Genomic DNA, 15,923 nt, shown 5'->3' with positions numbered 1-15,923 from the left:
TACCAGTATCTCAGCCACTTTTTGTCTTTACTTTATGATTTTATCATTGTGCCTGTATTAAATATGTAATATATGAATATATACAAATATATGGAAATGACTACTTTAAGTGTGTTGTGTGTGATTTCTCAGAGTCTAATCATAAAGATCAATCAATGTCAATTGTTGATTTCAGGCTAAAATATCTTGATAATTATTTGCCATGAAATTATGTAGACATTCATGATCCCCAGAGTAGGAGCCACCATCTTTGGTAATCCCAGGACTTCTCTTGCAGTTCCAGCAGGATATATGCAATGAAATACCTTAATAGTAGTTGGATTAGCACAAAATGTTGTTCACTTGTTCATGTTTCCCAATCTACGTACTTATTTCCATATCAGTTTAAGCGGTACACTGTCTTTAGTGCTAATAAGCAATTGTTTGCATACATGAACATGGTACAACTTCAACATTTTCACTGCGATGTTAGCATTTAGCTCAAAGCACTGCTATGCCTAACAGAGCATGCTAGCACAGTGGATCAAGGCTCTCCGTCTTGTTAACACCAAATAGATCCAAAGTCTAGGTAACATGTGCATACAGCTGGAGCATGTTTAAATTCACAGTTAGAAATCATTGCATGTAATCTTTATATTAACCTTTTTAAAAATGAAAGCTGTTACAAATAAGAAAATATAGCATTGCTTGAGCTTGACTTAGACATGAATCTGTGAAAACAGGAGAGCTAAGCAGGTGGAGAGGCTCTGCATTGTCAGCTCATCATGGAAAGTACTCTAAACTCTATCAATAAGTCATGATGACACGTTGATGGTCAGTTCTCTCAAAAGCACAATAGAACATTAGTATTTTATTCCAACCCAGAAAGTCTGTGCATCTCTTCAGTACTGTGTATCCCAAAGCAGCAAAAATGACTTCTGTAAATTTCAACAACAATAGATCTGAAAAAGGTAATAACCCCACACTCTAATCTACAAATCTTGTTGGAAACACTTTATTTCTTTTTGTTTGGAGACAGACGTTTGGTGGATGTGCTTCAGGAGATATTTTTGTTATGTAGAAAGGTCGAAACATTTCATCATTACACTGAAATGACCTGAACTGATTGACAGCTCACAGGGATAGAGATAAGAAATTGCGTCTAGGGGTGAACTAGCCCTTTAAAGCCCTTCAAATCCCCCAGAAATATACTGATTTTACTGATGAAATGTTGTAAAGCAAAAAGACAGAAGTTGCAAAACCACTAGATAAAAACAACAAATTTATTGTCTGGTTTTTTTACAACCATAATCCATGTCAAAAGGTTTGTATTAAACCCTCATCTGACATGCAGGATGATAGAGCACAAAAACAAAGTTTAAGACACCACCACACATGTGTTACTGATGTACTGTTTGCACTGCAAGAACCTCATGCAGTGCTTTGCTAAGGAGGATGTATGCATGACTGTGCGTACACGCTCAGCACTACATCAACACCTTGTGCATATTTACACACTCAGTCATGCCTTGTGTCCCTCGGCCTGGAGACCTCCTCCTTGCTGTTTGAAATGCACTGTCTGAGCTGCCTTTCCACAGCCACATGTGCGAGCCATCAGTGCGGACTCCACTTTCCCCTGTCCGCCCCGCTCAGACCAAGACGAAGAGATCTTAGGATCTCCGGTGTGTAATGTTATTCTCTGTGAGCTGAAATCATATCCAGGAACTGTGTTGGTTCATGTGTAGACTGTTGTGTGTGTGGACATTTATTTTATACAACTCGAGAGGATCTCTCAATCTGAGTGTGTGGGCTAGCGAGGCTATACAGGTGAGCAGGCTAATGAAGGAAAATGTGATTGTGAGACTTTGAGGGAATAGTTTGACATTTGAGGAACAACAAATATGTACTTTCTTTCTTGGTTTGATGGGAAGATCAACAATACTTTTAGCAGCCAGCTAAGTTAGCTTAGCACAAAGACTGGAAATGGGGTGGAAACAGCTAGCCTAGCTCAGTTTGAAGGTATAAACCGCCTACCACCACCTCTAAATATCTCACTTGTTTATTTTCGTTCAAAAAACACAGTTACATGAGGTGATTTATACCACTCTTAGGTCTGTCTGTTAAATATGAATCAACAACCAGCATCCAGTTAGCTTAGCTTGTCATAAAGACTGGAAACAAAATCAGCCTACCAGCGCTGCTAAAGGTTTATATCTCATTTAAAGACAAAGTGTTAAGTGTAAATAGTATAAGTCGTGGTTTCATGAGAGGTTAGTTAAATGTAGGACTACTCCCTGGTAGGCTGGCTCCCTCACAGTAACAACAAAACCGCTGCAAGTCACTAACCCCCGGCCAAGAAATAGTCCAGCACATAAACCCCCCCATAAAACCACAACTTGATGTTTTTACCCCACCACCAACATCTCTAAACGTTGATATTTGGTTTAATGTAGGTTGTGACCAAAATTCAATGTCAGGGCAACTCTAAAGCCAACGTCAGTTTGACGAGGAATACTGATGACCGCTGATGTTGATGTTTTCTTGGGATTTAAGTTGTGTTGTGTTGTAGCCAAAACCCATTTTCCAGATGTCTCATGTCAACTGCATCTTGACGTGAGGTATAATGACCATGTCTGTTAAATGTCTGCCAAACGTCACAATGTCAATTAGCCATTCGGTTTTAAAGTCAACCCCATTCTCATTTCCATCTAAAATTTCATGTCATTAGAGTCCAACGTCTTTCTGACATTACACTGACGTCCTGGGTAAACCTAGATTTTTGCATAGATTTAACAAATGAGATATTGCATGTTCATTAGAGAGCTTCAGTGGAGTTGGGAGTTGCATTTTGTTACATTTGGACAGATCCAGGCTGTTTCCTTCTGTTTCCAGTCTTTTTTTTTTGCTACGCTAAGCTAACCAGCTGCTGTCTGTAGCTTCATATTTACCACACAGATATGAGAGTGGTATTGGTCTTGTCCTCTAACTCTCAGCAAAAAAAAAGTATCTAAAGAGACTTTAAAACACAGGAAGTTCTGGGTCCTGGGACGGCCAGGTTGCCTGTGTCTGGTATCGATTGAGAGAGGCTGAATGTCAGAATCAGCTCCGTGAAACAGTTGGAGCACAGGGAGCATTTAGTCTTTGTTGTCCGCCATCATAGTTATGTTTGTCCAAAGGCCCACTGGAGCCATAGAGCTGAGTTATTCTACAATCCAGAGAGCAAGCCCCACATCAGTAACATTTACGGACAATTTATAATTGATGTGCCCATTTGATCTCTCTCTTCACCGCAAGAAAAACCATCTGAACAAACAAGGATGGTGTAACTTTATTGCATTTATATGGATTCCTATCCTCAACTTCTCCTGCTTGCTCCAAAACCCAAAAGACCTCTTTAGAATAACTCAAACCCTGAACATGTCAGACTCACATCCAAATGGTATTTGTCACATTTTCCACTCAGCAAGCAGACCTCTGTCAAATGTTTCCACCTGCCAATAAAAATATGAACACAATGCAGCGTTTACTGAACTGACAGGGAATTTATTGCAATGAAAGGACTTAAACAAATAGCTTGTAGCTTGCTGACACCAGCACATCATCAGCTTTACAATCAATAGATTGATCAATTAATCTTTAGTCTCTCAGCCTTTAGACCAATGTAATGTGATTTAGGGTAAAATAAAACATCTAAGAAAAGACATTAATTCAAAATTAAATGCAAACATCTGTCAATAATCCAGCCATTTTACCTGGGGTCCTCCTGAAGGTGGATGCATTAAAACTAGTTAGCTGTTTTAACGTTTTAACGATCTGTGTCTAATTGGCTCATTTCAGAGTGACCAGCTGTATCCACTCTGTTCCTCTTGCACATTCAGGGCGCTGAGTCAGGTGATATGTTAAGCCAAAGACATGTAAAGAGTATAAACTGCAGTAAGTGAGTTGCTGCTACCTGCCAATTGCAAACAGACAGCAACAGTAATACCGCTGCTGCAATTTCACTGTAGATTTTTCCAGGCCACAGCTAGAAAGGTGAAATGAGTCACTGGAAGTAAAACTGAGGACCGAGACGAGACGCTCAGAGTCCCATCTCCTCGCAGACTCCACTGCCTCGTCAGCCCTGGGGAGAGGGAGTGGACCCTTCCGTGCCATGTTCACAGAGGCACGTCACAGGCTATTTGTCATGGTAAGCATGTGTGTGAGTGTGTGTTTGGGGGAGGGGATGACTGAGAAATGGTCACATCTTAATTCCTTTGGTGGTTCTTTGGTCCTTCTTTATTGACCTGGCAAAATCTGCCATTACAATTGCCTTGCTTCTCTTTGAATATGATATAGAGGCATACAAGTGTCTTATAATTTGAGGATAACTGACATATAAAGTACATGAAAAAAATAATCTCGTCTGTTTTCTAGTCAAGTCAATTTTATTTATAGTGGGAAAGGAAAAACACCCCGAAAAACTCTTTAACTCTTAGAAAAAGGAAGAAAGTGTGGGAAGTTTCTCAAGGACAGGCAGATGTTGTTAGTACAGAGAAGTGTGAAACAGCAATTGCAAAATTTCAATATGGAAAATTAAAACTCTGTTCACAAAGAAGAAGAAGAGACGAGGACACCGTTCACACAGAAGAAGAGGAGAGACATGGACACTGTTCACACAGAAGAAGAAGAGACAGGGACACCGTTCACACAGAAGAAGAAGAGACAGGGACACCGTTCACACAGAAGAAGAAGAAACAGGGACACCGTTCACACAGAAGAAGAGGAGAGACATGGACACCGTTCACACAGAAGAAGAAGAGACAGGGACACTGTTCACACAGAAGGAGGAGAGACGAGGTCAGTGTTCACACAGAAGAAGAAGAGACAGGGACACCGTTCACACAGAAGAAGAAGAAACAGGGACACCGTTCACACAGAAGAAGAGGAGAGACATGGACACCGTTCACACAGAAGAAGAAGAGACAGGGACACTGTTCACACAGAAGGAGGAGAGACGAGGTCAGTGTTCACACAGAAGAAGAAGAGACAGGGACACCGTTCACACAGAAGATGAGGAGACAAGGACACCGTTACCAGAGAAGGAGAAAAGATTTCAGACTCTGTATCTCATCCTGTAGAAATGACTGTACAGATATGGACAGATGTGCTTTTTAAAGGGTGGTGGCACAGCTGAAGTGAAATGAAGCATAAGCCCAGGGGATCAATACGCCCCAGTGTGAGTCAACAGGAGACACACATACAGAACTCTCCTTCCTTCCAGAGAGGAAATGTTCAGTTCATAAATATTTGGAGTTTGCTAATTGAAAGAATCTGTGCAGCTTCAGTTCTGGGGGGTTTCTTTAAACACCGCAGTCATATGGATTCTTTGTATAGTTATCTGTCCCTTTGTTCATTAGTGCCAAGTGAAATGAGCTGAGGCTATGGTAAACATAAAGACAGACACACACACACACGCACACATTCAAGGACACAAATGCACACACAGGTTAGGTTTGATCAGCCATTAGCCTTGTGTGTTTGATAGTCAGTTGTTTCCCTCAGAAGACCTTTTGTTTTGCTTTGCCATAAGCAGTGCATGATCCTCCTTTCCGATTGGCAGGCCTGTTACACGCAATGCAGTGCGGGTGTGCTTTTATGTAGGCTGTCCGCTGGGAGAAGAGCAGACTGCTATGAAATTCAACTGAAAAACATGTTTGCATGTCACCGTGTTTGCATTCGGAATGAAAAATTCATGAACATAGGTGTTTTTTTTACTGTAGCACACACACACACACACTCATGTCTGGCTCTGCTGCAGGAGGGGACACACACTGACATTTACTAAATGAAACTATAGTGGAGGAATAGATTGGCAAACATGATGAAAATTCTGCTTTGTCACACAAAGAAAAGGAGAATAAAACTAACAGAGAAAAGCTTACGGTTAAAACTGAACTCTAGTTTCTCATTTGAATTGAATTCCAGTACATACACATTGCCAAGTTAATGACTTAACATTTTAAGCACGATGCCGTTGCACAATTTTACAATGAGTAGATTTGCATAAAACCTTTTGCCTCAACAGGATTTAATTGAGAGAGCAGTCAACTCTCTGCAGCGTTGAGGCTCTTTCAGGGGGACGCCTGCGTGTTACGTGTGGGTTTCACTTTGTGTGCAGCTCATTTAGTCTCTGACTGTAACACGTATAGCGTGATGTGTTTTTAAGCCCTTTCATTTAACGTGCTACGCCGATTGTTCAACTATTGCAGCACGAGCTGTCGCTGATAAGTTATGCATAACAGCACAGTTGGGAGACGTGTCTGTGTGAAATGACATGTGACAAGGTGGATTTCGGATCACGGTCCATGCGTGCAGGAATCTCCCCTTCTTCCTGTGCTTCCGTCTCTCAGACAGACCTTAAACACACCAAATCTTCTCTTAGTCTTAGTACCTCACGTTATGCACCCTGGGGGTTGGTTGCATGGATTCATGACTAAAATATTAGCCAAATTGACTTTTTAAGCTGCCCTAATTCACCAACTTTGTAAAGACAGCCATTATTCGATAGGAACCGTGTTGTCCACATTGTCATTCCTACCTGCTGAGATGGAGAGGTTGCCATTAGAACATGGTGACCAGTACTGTTGCACCATGTTCTTACAGGATTCAAGAGCAGGTTAATTTATAACTTGTCCTCTTGGCTGGTGCGAGTCTACAGAGTTACTCAGTGCTCGTTCAGTGTGACTTGGTGTTCACTGTAAGAGGCACCGTGGCCCAGTTTGAGCGTCTACACACATGCTGATTCAGAGGCAACCCATGGAACGACGAGGACAAAGTTTCTGGAGTGACATGGTGGGACAAAGGCCTGCAATGGAGACCAACAGCGCTGGAAATCCCACAGCGGGCGTCAGTGGTGACCCGATGGTGATGGCGGCACCAGCTCCACGCCCTCACCAGTCAGACACTATGCTTGATGGTGAGAAGACTGCAGCTGCCCTGCTCTTCTCCGGCGTCTTCCTGGCTCTGGCTGGTGTCACTTTCACCACCGTGGGCTGGCAACACTACCAAGCCAACTCCAGCTTTGAGTGGACCCAACTGCTGGGCCCCATCCTGATCTCAGTCGGAGGTACCTTCATCCTCACCAGTATTTGCAAGTTTGGCATCATCAGCTGCTGGCCCTGCAGACGGTGGGACGAGGAGGTGCCTGCGATAGAGCAAACCTCAAGGGGACACTCCCGTACGTTATGTGGCGTGAATCGACCAGTCATGTTACACAGTGCCTCAACAACGCTATGTATTCCACCTGCCTATAACTTTATAACCCAGGAAGTGCGTCAGGCCATTCAGTTCCAGCCTGGCAGCTCTGTGAATGGCATCCACGCAAGTCTTCCTCCTCATGACGCTGTTTACTGCGTGGATAACGCAGCTTTCACAGAAGAAGAAGACAGCTCAGCTCGCAGGTAGGGGATGGCGCCTACATGACAGACACTGCTCCAACTTTTGAGAAAAAAGCACAAACCTCTGAGAAACAATGTCTTAGCCCTGCTGGGTTCCTCCATCACTTAATCATGCTGTTATGATGAACCTGTGGTGTAAGAGGACAGGTACATGCGTTAGTTTTGTTCAAAAATACCAATTCATGCAAAGGGTAAGTGCTGGGTTTTGCTTTTTACCCAGCATGCAGCATGTTACACTAGAGTAGATTTAACCAGCGGGGGGGGAGGAGAACTAATCTTATGTCAAATGTGAGTGTTAAAAATGCACAGCTTCTCACAGTCCTCATTAAAACAGACACAGCGCGCCAGAGTTCATTTCTTATTAAACCACAAGATCTCTTTCCACTTGGACCACAGGGTTTTTTTGGCTGTCAGTGCTCTCGCAGCCAATTATGGTGTAATTAATCTCACTATAATAGTCAACACACTCATACTGATTTGCTAAATTACTGTACTGTGAGAGCAACGTCTCACGTAGCGTTGGGTTATTGTCACGAAGTAACAAAATACAACTGGATTATTTAGTTAAGAAGAGAAAATTAAAAAAAAAAGATATAGTCAGTTTAACAGTCTTGCAGCCTTTTGCGTAGAATAAAATAAGCCTTGGGTCAATCAAATAGACCAGAATAGCTTCTCATCTTCTCATTTAATCCCCTGTCAGAGGTATAACGTCATATCAAAGACAGTGCACAGTGTATATGTGCTTTGTAAAGGAAAAGCAAACCGTGGCATTTTTAGTTCATCATATTTTCCCACCTGTTCCTACACAATGTGCAAAAAAGTTTCTTTCCACTAATTGCAGGATCCCATTTATTTGAAATCCAATCAAACACCCTCTGACAGATGTCCTGCTAAACAAAAAGCTGCGTTCCATTAGTGGAAAGTTACAAGTTTTCACTTTCTTTTATTGTTTTTAGGCGATTACTCCCAGCAGGTTTCCAGGAAAGTAATTCACTTTAATAAAAACAGACAGCAGGAATAATACAGTTAACCTAGGATAACTGTAAACTGCTGCCCTGATCATATGAACACACGCTTAGCTCACCAGCTCTCACTTATGTTGTCACAACTTCTGACCTGTTATAGTATGTTTCCAGTGGTTAATGCCAAATAGAAGAACGATCAGGGAAGAAATTGCTCAACCTCAGTGTTTTCTTTTAAAGGGCAATCTGCTTCCTAAAATGTGCTTTAAGCATAACCAATTGGGCCTGTAAACATTTGGATATTAGCCAGATCTTCTCTTAAATCCAGACTGCCTGAGATTTCTCATTGGCCTTTCATTTCCCGCAGGATTGAGAAGACAGAGGATGAAAGAGGACGTGGTGACACGAGCGGCTCTACCTGCTCACGTCCACCTGCATATGAAGACATCTTCCCTCCCTTTAACAAACACAGTCTGCCATAGATGCCAACTGAGGTTTTTTTTCTATTTTAACTTCAAAGATGCTACGTCAAAATGATTTGATAAGATGTCCTGCTGAAGCAAAACTTCAACAGCAACACAAGAGTAACAGAGCTAAGGTTTCACTTTCCTCCCACAGCTGTTATCATGTAGAGTTACCATAATAATTATGTATGAAGTCATAAAATCCACCAAGATGAGACTCCCTGGAAGAAAACCTCATTAAAATGGAGATTTATGGACAAACTCAGCTCTATCTGAGGGCTCTAAGGTTTTGGAAACTCTGAGATACTAAATTTACATTCAGCATAAAAAAAAAAACACGTATTTATCCAGTGCTTGTTGTCTCTCAATAGCTGTGCAAACCACTGTACATGCCCATTAAATGCTGGCAGAGGAAATGCACACAGCCACTATTCCCCTGAAACAAACATGGAGACAATTTAGAGACACTTAAGAAAAAACAAGTTTAAAAAAAAAAAAAATGTTGGAGGCTGGAGAAAATTAACATCAAAAAGAAGAAAAATTCATAATGGCCATTTGGTTATAATTGTTCACATATCACCAGTATTGCTCATATTTGTATGTGGGAGAGGATAATCACCTCAACAAGAGCAGATCTCCGTCAAAATACATACAACTATAATAATAATGATAATAATAATAATAATAATAATAGACCTTGGACCAGGGCTCCTCTCAGGTTAAGATGGAGCTGGTTTGTTTTTCCAGGGTCTTTCACCTATAATATAATTGTGAACTGAGGAGTTTCCTGTTGTGTTGTGTTTGCAGGATAAATAAGTGTCACTGCACCACACGGGGGCAGACACACTGAGGAAATCACTGCACCTTCACTCACCGGGTCAGCTCAGGTGCTTTCACCGGGATTAGGAAGCCGACAGCATGAAAATACTACCACTACTACCACTACTACCACTACTACTACTACTACTACTACTACTACTACTACTGCTACTACTCACGTTAACAATAACAATACGAAGATGTTGTTTTGAATCAAGGCATAAAACTTTACACAGTTGTCACTGCCTTTTGTTATTAAATCAAATTAGAAACTATCTATTCAGACCTCGCAGGCGCTGAAACTTTAGTTGAACTGTTTTATTCAACCTCAGCTTTATCTTCCACTTTAGTTCACTGTAGTTTTCTTGTGTTTTTATACATGTAGCCTGCACTGTTCCGCGTCCTGCCCCGCAGCCACAGCACGGCGGTCCGCCCGGTGCTCAAAAAGTGCTACACACAAAAAATAAAAAATAGAGTCGCCTAACACAACTGTACGTGCAGTAACTTCACCTACTCTTACACAGGCTACAAATGATTAACAAGTATTTGTAAATAATTAATGAACTAATTGCTGCTTTCGTTGTTTTTCCTCTGAGGTAACACAAATCAAATCATTAAGAAATTAGGTTAAATAAATAATGTATGTTCAGGTGAAGCGAAGAAGCATCTCACACATCCTCTACAGCCAGTGTAGGAAACAGCACACACACACACACACACACACACACACACACACACCGTCAACACACTAACATAGTATTAAAAAAACAAAAACAAACAATATGTATGTTTGTAAAAGTGTTGATAAAATGACTCCACTAGAATAAAACTGGTTTAATCCAGCCGGGACTGAATTATGAACTCCAGGTAAATAATATAATTTATTTATTTACTTGAACTGGAACTTTCTCGTCTCGTACCGGTTCCTTGACAATTCAAACAGATGTATAAAAAGTGTAGAACAAACAGGCAGCACTGAGTGACCGTGGGTGTGTGAGAGCTGGGCCTGTGCTGCGCGCCCCTCCTGCCACTCTCTCAGGACGGGACCTGTCACTGCGCTCAGCTCGGTAAACACCGACCTGGTAACTAAAAAATGGCTTGTTTTTTTTTTTTTGCTCCAACACTTTTTCAGATCGCTCTCCTTGAACTGTCGGCTTTCCTCCAAAACGACTTTTCCAGCAAACGTCGAAAATTGAAAAATTCAGAGCAATTTCGAAAACATCCCAGGACCTCCTCCAAAACTTGCGCCGTTCGCCCGAGCAGATCTGAGACCGCAGCGCAATATGACTTTCATTATTTTTACAGCACAGTAAAATGCGGGTGGCCGACAAGAGCCATTATTTCACCATTTTGGAGCATTGGAGACGATTTATGAAAAGTATTACGGAACATGCTGAACGATAACAACTCCGGAATAAAAGCGAGGGGGGGAATATTGGCCCGCAGAGTCCCTGGAGAACCAGTCCTGATATAAGTTTTGAAGGTTATGAATAGGTCATTATCACTCATTTAATGGTTAATAATAAAGGAAAACCACCTTATTATTTCCAGCTGGATATCTTCTGAAGGCAAAGAGCAGCAACAATCAATTATTTGCAGTTATGTGCAAAAATATGCTTGTTGACGTTATAATTCCTATAATAAAGTGGATAAACCTTTGTGTACATTCAAACTGCTCAGAGTTGATGAGTTTAGTCTGTGATATGAAAGCTCTCTCTGAGGGCAACAGGTGTTTTCCCCCTCTTTATTTGTCTCTGCTGCTGGACCCGCTCTCACTCACACTCTGTATTTTTTCTGTCACATGTTTTCCAGGATGAGCCTGCATTGTGGGGCCACTAAAGTGCTTTGATTGTGCAGAAGGCCTGAGCTGGAGGCCCTCTTCTTACTAAACCACATGTGCTCCCAGCTAAACATTTGTGGACGGATTTGGAAACTACATCTGAGATGGCATTTTCCTTTTGAAATCAAAAATACCAAAGGGTCAGATAATCCCTGGAAATCATGAGTAATTAGCACCGACCTTGCTCTGCGTGCTGGCAGTGAGTGGACCCAGCCTTTGTGATTGTGTTGTTACACCACCATACTCCCATATGGCGCATGCTAATAAGAATGAGAGGGCTCGGTCTCTGCAGCTCACCCACAGCTGAAGGTGGTGTTTAGTCTGTTGAGCTCATTGTGTGAGGAAAGTCTATTATAAGACTGAAGTCAACCAGCAGCTTTGTTTTGAGTGACAAAAGTTACAACATATTATGTAAAAAAAACAAAAAAAACATTTAGAGCCAGTTTTGGTTCAGCTGTTTCAGTTAGTATACACAGATATATTCATGTATTCGCCACATTCCCCTTTTGTTCCACCTCCTGTGGCTATAAATGATCAAATCATCTTCTTTCACACTGACAGTATCAAATATTATTTATTCTTTACCACAGTGTTTTCCCTGAGAGAAATATAAATTATACCCCAAAGATGACATGTTTTTATAACTGCACCATTCTGGATGTACTGTGCAATTTTTTTATACGCATTCCCACAAAATTCAGTCTGACATATTTACTGTGTCTGGAAACTTTCTCCACTTGAATGTAAAAATCAAGTTTGAACCGTGTTCAGCCAGACAACATTCATGTTTAAAGACCAGCGGGTCACGTCTTGTTAAAGGCTCATGTCTTGATTGCTAATTGAATTATCAGCGTTGACCACATTAAAATGTGTCTGTCTATGTGCAGGCATTTTCTTTTCTTTTTTCATTATGTAACTGAGTTTCTATTAAAGGGTCAGTTCACCCTAAGTCACTAAAAAACATATGTTCCTACTCACACGCTCAGGCAGTGGTTACAAAGCTGGTTTTGCTTTTGACCCTGCAATACAAAGCAGCATGTCCTTGTGACCCTTTGTCACAGATTACAACTTGCATGTATACACGAGACTGTAAGGCAGCCCCTCACAGTTCCTCCTCAGACTGTGTCCAAGTAAAACTGTACAGTCCAGTAAAAAAAAAGAAACCTAGCTTTGTGTAGTAGAATTTATTATTTCTTATTTTGTATGTAAGTGATCATCTCAGGAACCTTTAGATTAATCTGGACCCCCAGGCTGGGGACCCACTGTTCTAAGGAAAATAGTTTGCATGAGAAACTGTTCTGTTGGTTATTGGAGAAGAAATAAATAAATAAAACCCATAAACAAAACTCCATTTATTTCTATTGCATGACAAATAAAACCCACACTTTCTGGATGCTGCGACACCAGATGTAAATGTGGAATTTGAGCGGACGGACCCTTTAAATGTAACACTCTGGGAAAACTGTTCACTAAAACGACATTAAAGGACGCGTGCTTCTGTCAGGACATTTCTTGTTAGTTTGACGGGAGCGGCAGATCTGGCGAACATCATTCACATTTTCGTCCTCAAGTCCCTCGTGATTATTTTTAGCAGCTGAAAGTGGCTGTTTTCAAAATAAGTTCCTGACCGTATATCAAAAGATCCCAGTGCCACAGTGGTGGGCTCGCTCTCTGCGCCTGCTTTCATTTCACTGTGTGTGTGTGTGTGTGTGTGTGTGCGTTGCTACGTAAGAGCATGTGCAACTACAGGGCATGAAGACAGGGGACAAATGGATTCCATGTTTGCAGGAAAACACACTGGAGGCACAGGAAAACTTTGTTGTTTATGAAGAACACGTGAAACCAATCAAATCTGAATTATCTTCCTGTTGTTCCAGCTTTTGTCTTTTGCAGTTTTCAGTTCGCTCGCCAGCAGTGTCACCACCCAGCGAGCAGGTCTGCGTCTGTGCGTGGAAGGTAGAGAGAGTTTACTGGCTGCAGACACACATGCAGTGAACTCACATGCACCCAGTGATTTCGCTGACACTCTCAGATGAAAGTCATCACACTTTTTATTGCTCTTCTTCTGGTGGTGAAGGTGCTGAAAAATGCAAATTATCAGCTTCTTTATCCTCATGATGCAGAGAAAACAAACATTTTCAAGATGGCTGATGTTTTTTTTTGTTTTAGTTTTTTTGTCCCTCTTTCTTAATTTTCCTAACTCAGACACACACAGACACATACAGACACACACAGACACACACACATACACAAGCAGATGTGTTTGTGAGAGGAGCGTCTCAACCTCAAGGGGATCTGATAAATTGTCAACCCACAGGAAATGATTTGCAGACCTTCTCAGCATAATAACCCATTTACATACTCATCCTTGTACACACACACACACACACACACACACACAGAAAAACACAAACCCACGTCTCTCTAACACACACCATATGCGCAGACAGTCTTACAGGTACGTGCAGTTACTTGGACACACTCATAACAGCTGCTAAAGTGTGTGGAAAACACACATGCACTCACTCACACACACACACACACACCCTCTCACACACTCCCACAAAACACACACATTTCTTTGAGATAGAGGCTGAAATGACTGCCCTTGTTTTTCAGAGCTAATGTGGCAAAACTATCAGCTACAATCGAGTCATTCCTCTTTTTTATTGACTGGAAGCCAGCGACTGTATGTGGCCCTGATAAAGTCATCTCCCTCCCCCCTGCACCCCCACCCCCCCCCCCACCCTCTTACTCTCTCTTTCTCTCTAATAACTTTCCCATCACATTTTTTTTTTTCCTTTACGACTGAACAGCCTCGGCGGCTCACCTCAGAGAGCAGGTGTTCAGCTCATTCACTCAGAGCACAGCGAGGTCGGCCTCATCTGCTGCATTATTGGAAATAACCATATATGTGTTATGAGGCCGACCGCAGTGGAGTTGACTGCTCTGAGCGCAATTACATGTGTCTCTTGTGAGGGTCAGTGCTTTGCCACACCGCAGGAGGACGTGTCATGTGGATTTCTGGAGTTCTGATGGACAGTATTTCATTTTGTATTTGATAAGCGGGCAGCTTTAGTTGCTCTTATGAGAGTTTTATATGACTTTAACAAGTTGGAGGTTTTAAATGTGGGATTTTTCTATAGTAAATGCAGACAAAGTTCCTGTGTGTGTATCACACAATGAACCTTTCTGATTATTAAAAATGAAATCATGAATCATTCTCATTTACACTACACTAAGAATTACAATTTTAATGTTTTTTGAAGCATGTAATAATAAGTGACCTTGAGAATAGCAGTAGTAGTAGTTGGCAAAAATAAACTTAACTCCAGGTCCATTTATTGACTTTCTGGTGCTTTTCAACTGCATCTTAATGTCTTAATCAGTAGATGAGTTCAATTTTCATGGAATGAAAACTAGTAAGGGGAAACTGAGTTGAGATTATTTTGTCAAGAAAATCTAATTTTTATTTTATTTATTATGTGAAAAAATTACCACTCACATTTTACTGATATACACTGTGTTATGACACTAAGATACTGCAACATAACTAACAGTGTGGATTAAAAGCAAAGTGCAGTATAATGTTGATGCCATCAGTAGTGTTCACCTGCCTGGGTTTTTTTGCTGCTTGTATCTAACAACCAATCAGAAGTATTTTATTTTATATTTATTCAAACTTTATTTCAACAGGAAAATCCCAGTGAGGTGAGCAGCTATTTTTCCAAGGGAGACCTGATGAGACGACAGCATTACAAGTTTCAGACAGGATAACAATGTCATATAAAACAATACTTAAAACCATGTGACCGTGTATGAAGCCAAAGAACAGAGGAAGTTCCATTATAGTTCATGATTAAGCTCTTTTTATTAACACCTTCCCATTAGGCCCAACCCCAGCCCTCCACACAGCCCCCCTCCCCCACAAACCAACACTTTGGGCCAGACAGTTAAAAAACAAATGTACAGTCAGTAGTAACTCTGCTACAAGCAATATACAACAATAAACCTGCACCTGGTCACTGATTATATGTCACCAGTGTTATTATTGGATCACAGAGGAGTTGTAGTGTCAGATGTAGTTCATTTAATTAACTTAGAATACTATATTGTTATAATTTTGCATTTATGATATTATATTATATGATATAACATGGTATTTGCATCCATTTCTGTTATATATATTTTATAGCATTGTGTTATTACTGTATAATGTTTGTATATTACATATAATACTATTTAATGTGATGCATTATTATGTATATTGTAGATATCATTCATACCTACATGTATGTGCCTATACTATTATAGTTCATACATCATGGCTGTGGCACGATTTCCCTCACACAGTCTAATACAATGTAATTTCTTATTTTATTTTTGTGTATTTTATTCAGACAGGTCCTTGTTTTATTACAGC

General features: G+C 41.0%; 1 protein-coding gene across 2 annotated transcripts; it reads left to right on the top strand.

Annotated features, from left to right (window-relative positions):
- Positions 1-259: 259 nt before the first annotated feature.
- Positions 260-14,098, top strand: tmem174 (transmembrane protein 174). Of its 2 annotated transcripts, XM_071465587.1 has the most exons (3): positions 260-7,418; positions 8,745-8,871; positions 9,649-14,098. In XM_071465587.1, the coding sequence occupies exons 1-2, from the start codon at positions 6,754-6,756 to the stop codon at positions 8,857-8,859; spliced, it is 780 nt and encodes a 259-aa protein (XP_071321688.1). In that variant the 5' UTR covers positions 260-6,753; the 3' UTR covers positions 8,860-8,871; positions 9,649-14,098. The 2 variants fall into 2 exon arrangements, with proteins under 2 accessions (XP_071321688.1, XP_071321687.1); XM_071465586.1 differs by lacking the exon at positions 9,649-14,098 and having other exon boundaries at positions 8,745-9,102.
- Positions 14,099-15,923: the final 1,825 nt, after the last annotated feature.

The sequence above is a fragment of the Trachinotus anak genome, unplaced genomic scaffold, assembly GCF_046630095.1.
Source record: "Trachinotus anak isolate AG129_WGS33_773 ecotype Australia unplaced genomic scaffold, CSIRO_AGI_Tana_v1 ptg000028l, whole genome shotgun sequence".
NCBI classification, from domain to species: Eukaryota; Metazoa; Chordata; class Actinopteri; order Carangiformes; family Carangidae; genus Trachinotus; species Trachinotus anak.
The sequence above is the reverse complement of the archived record's forward strand: the minus strand, read 5'-3'. Positions and strand labels throughout refer to the sequence as shown.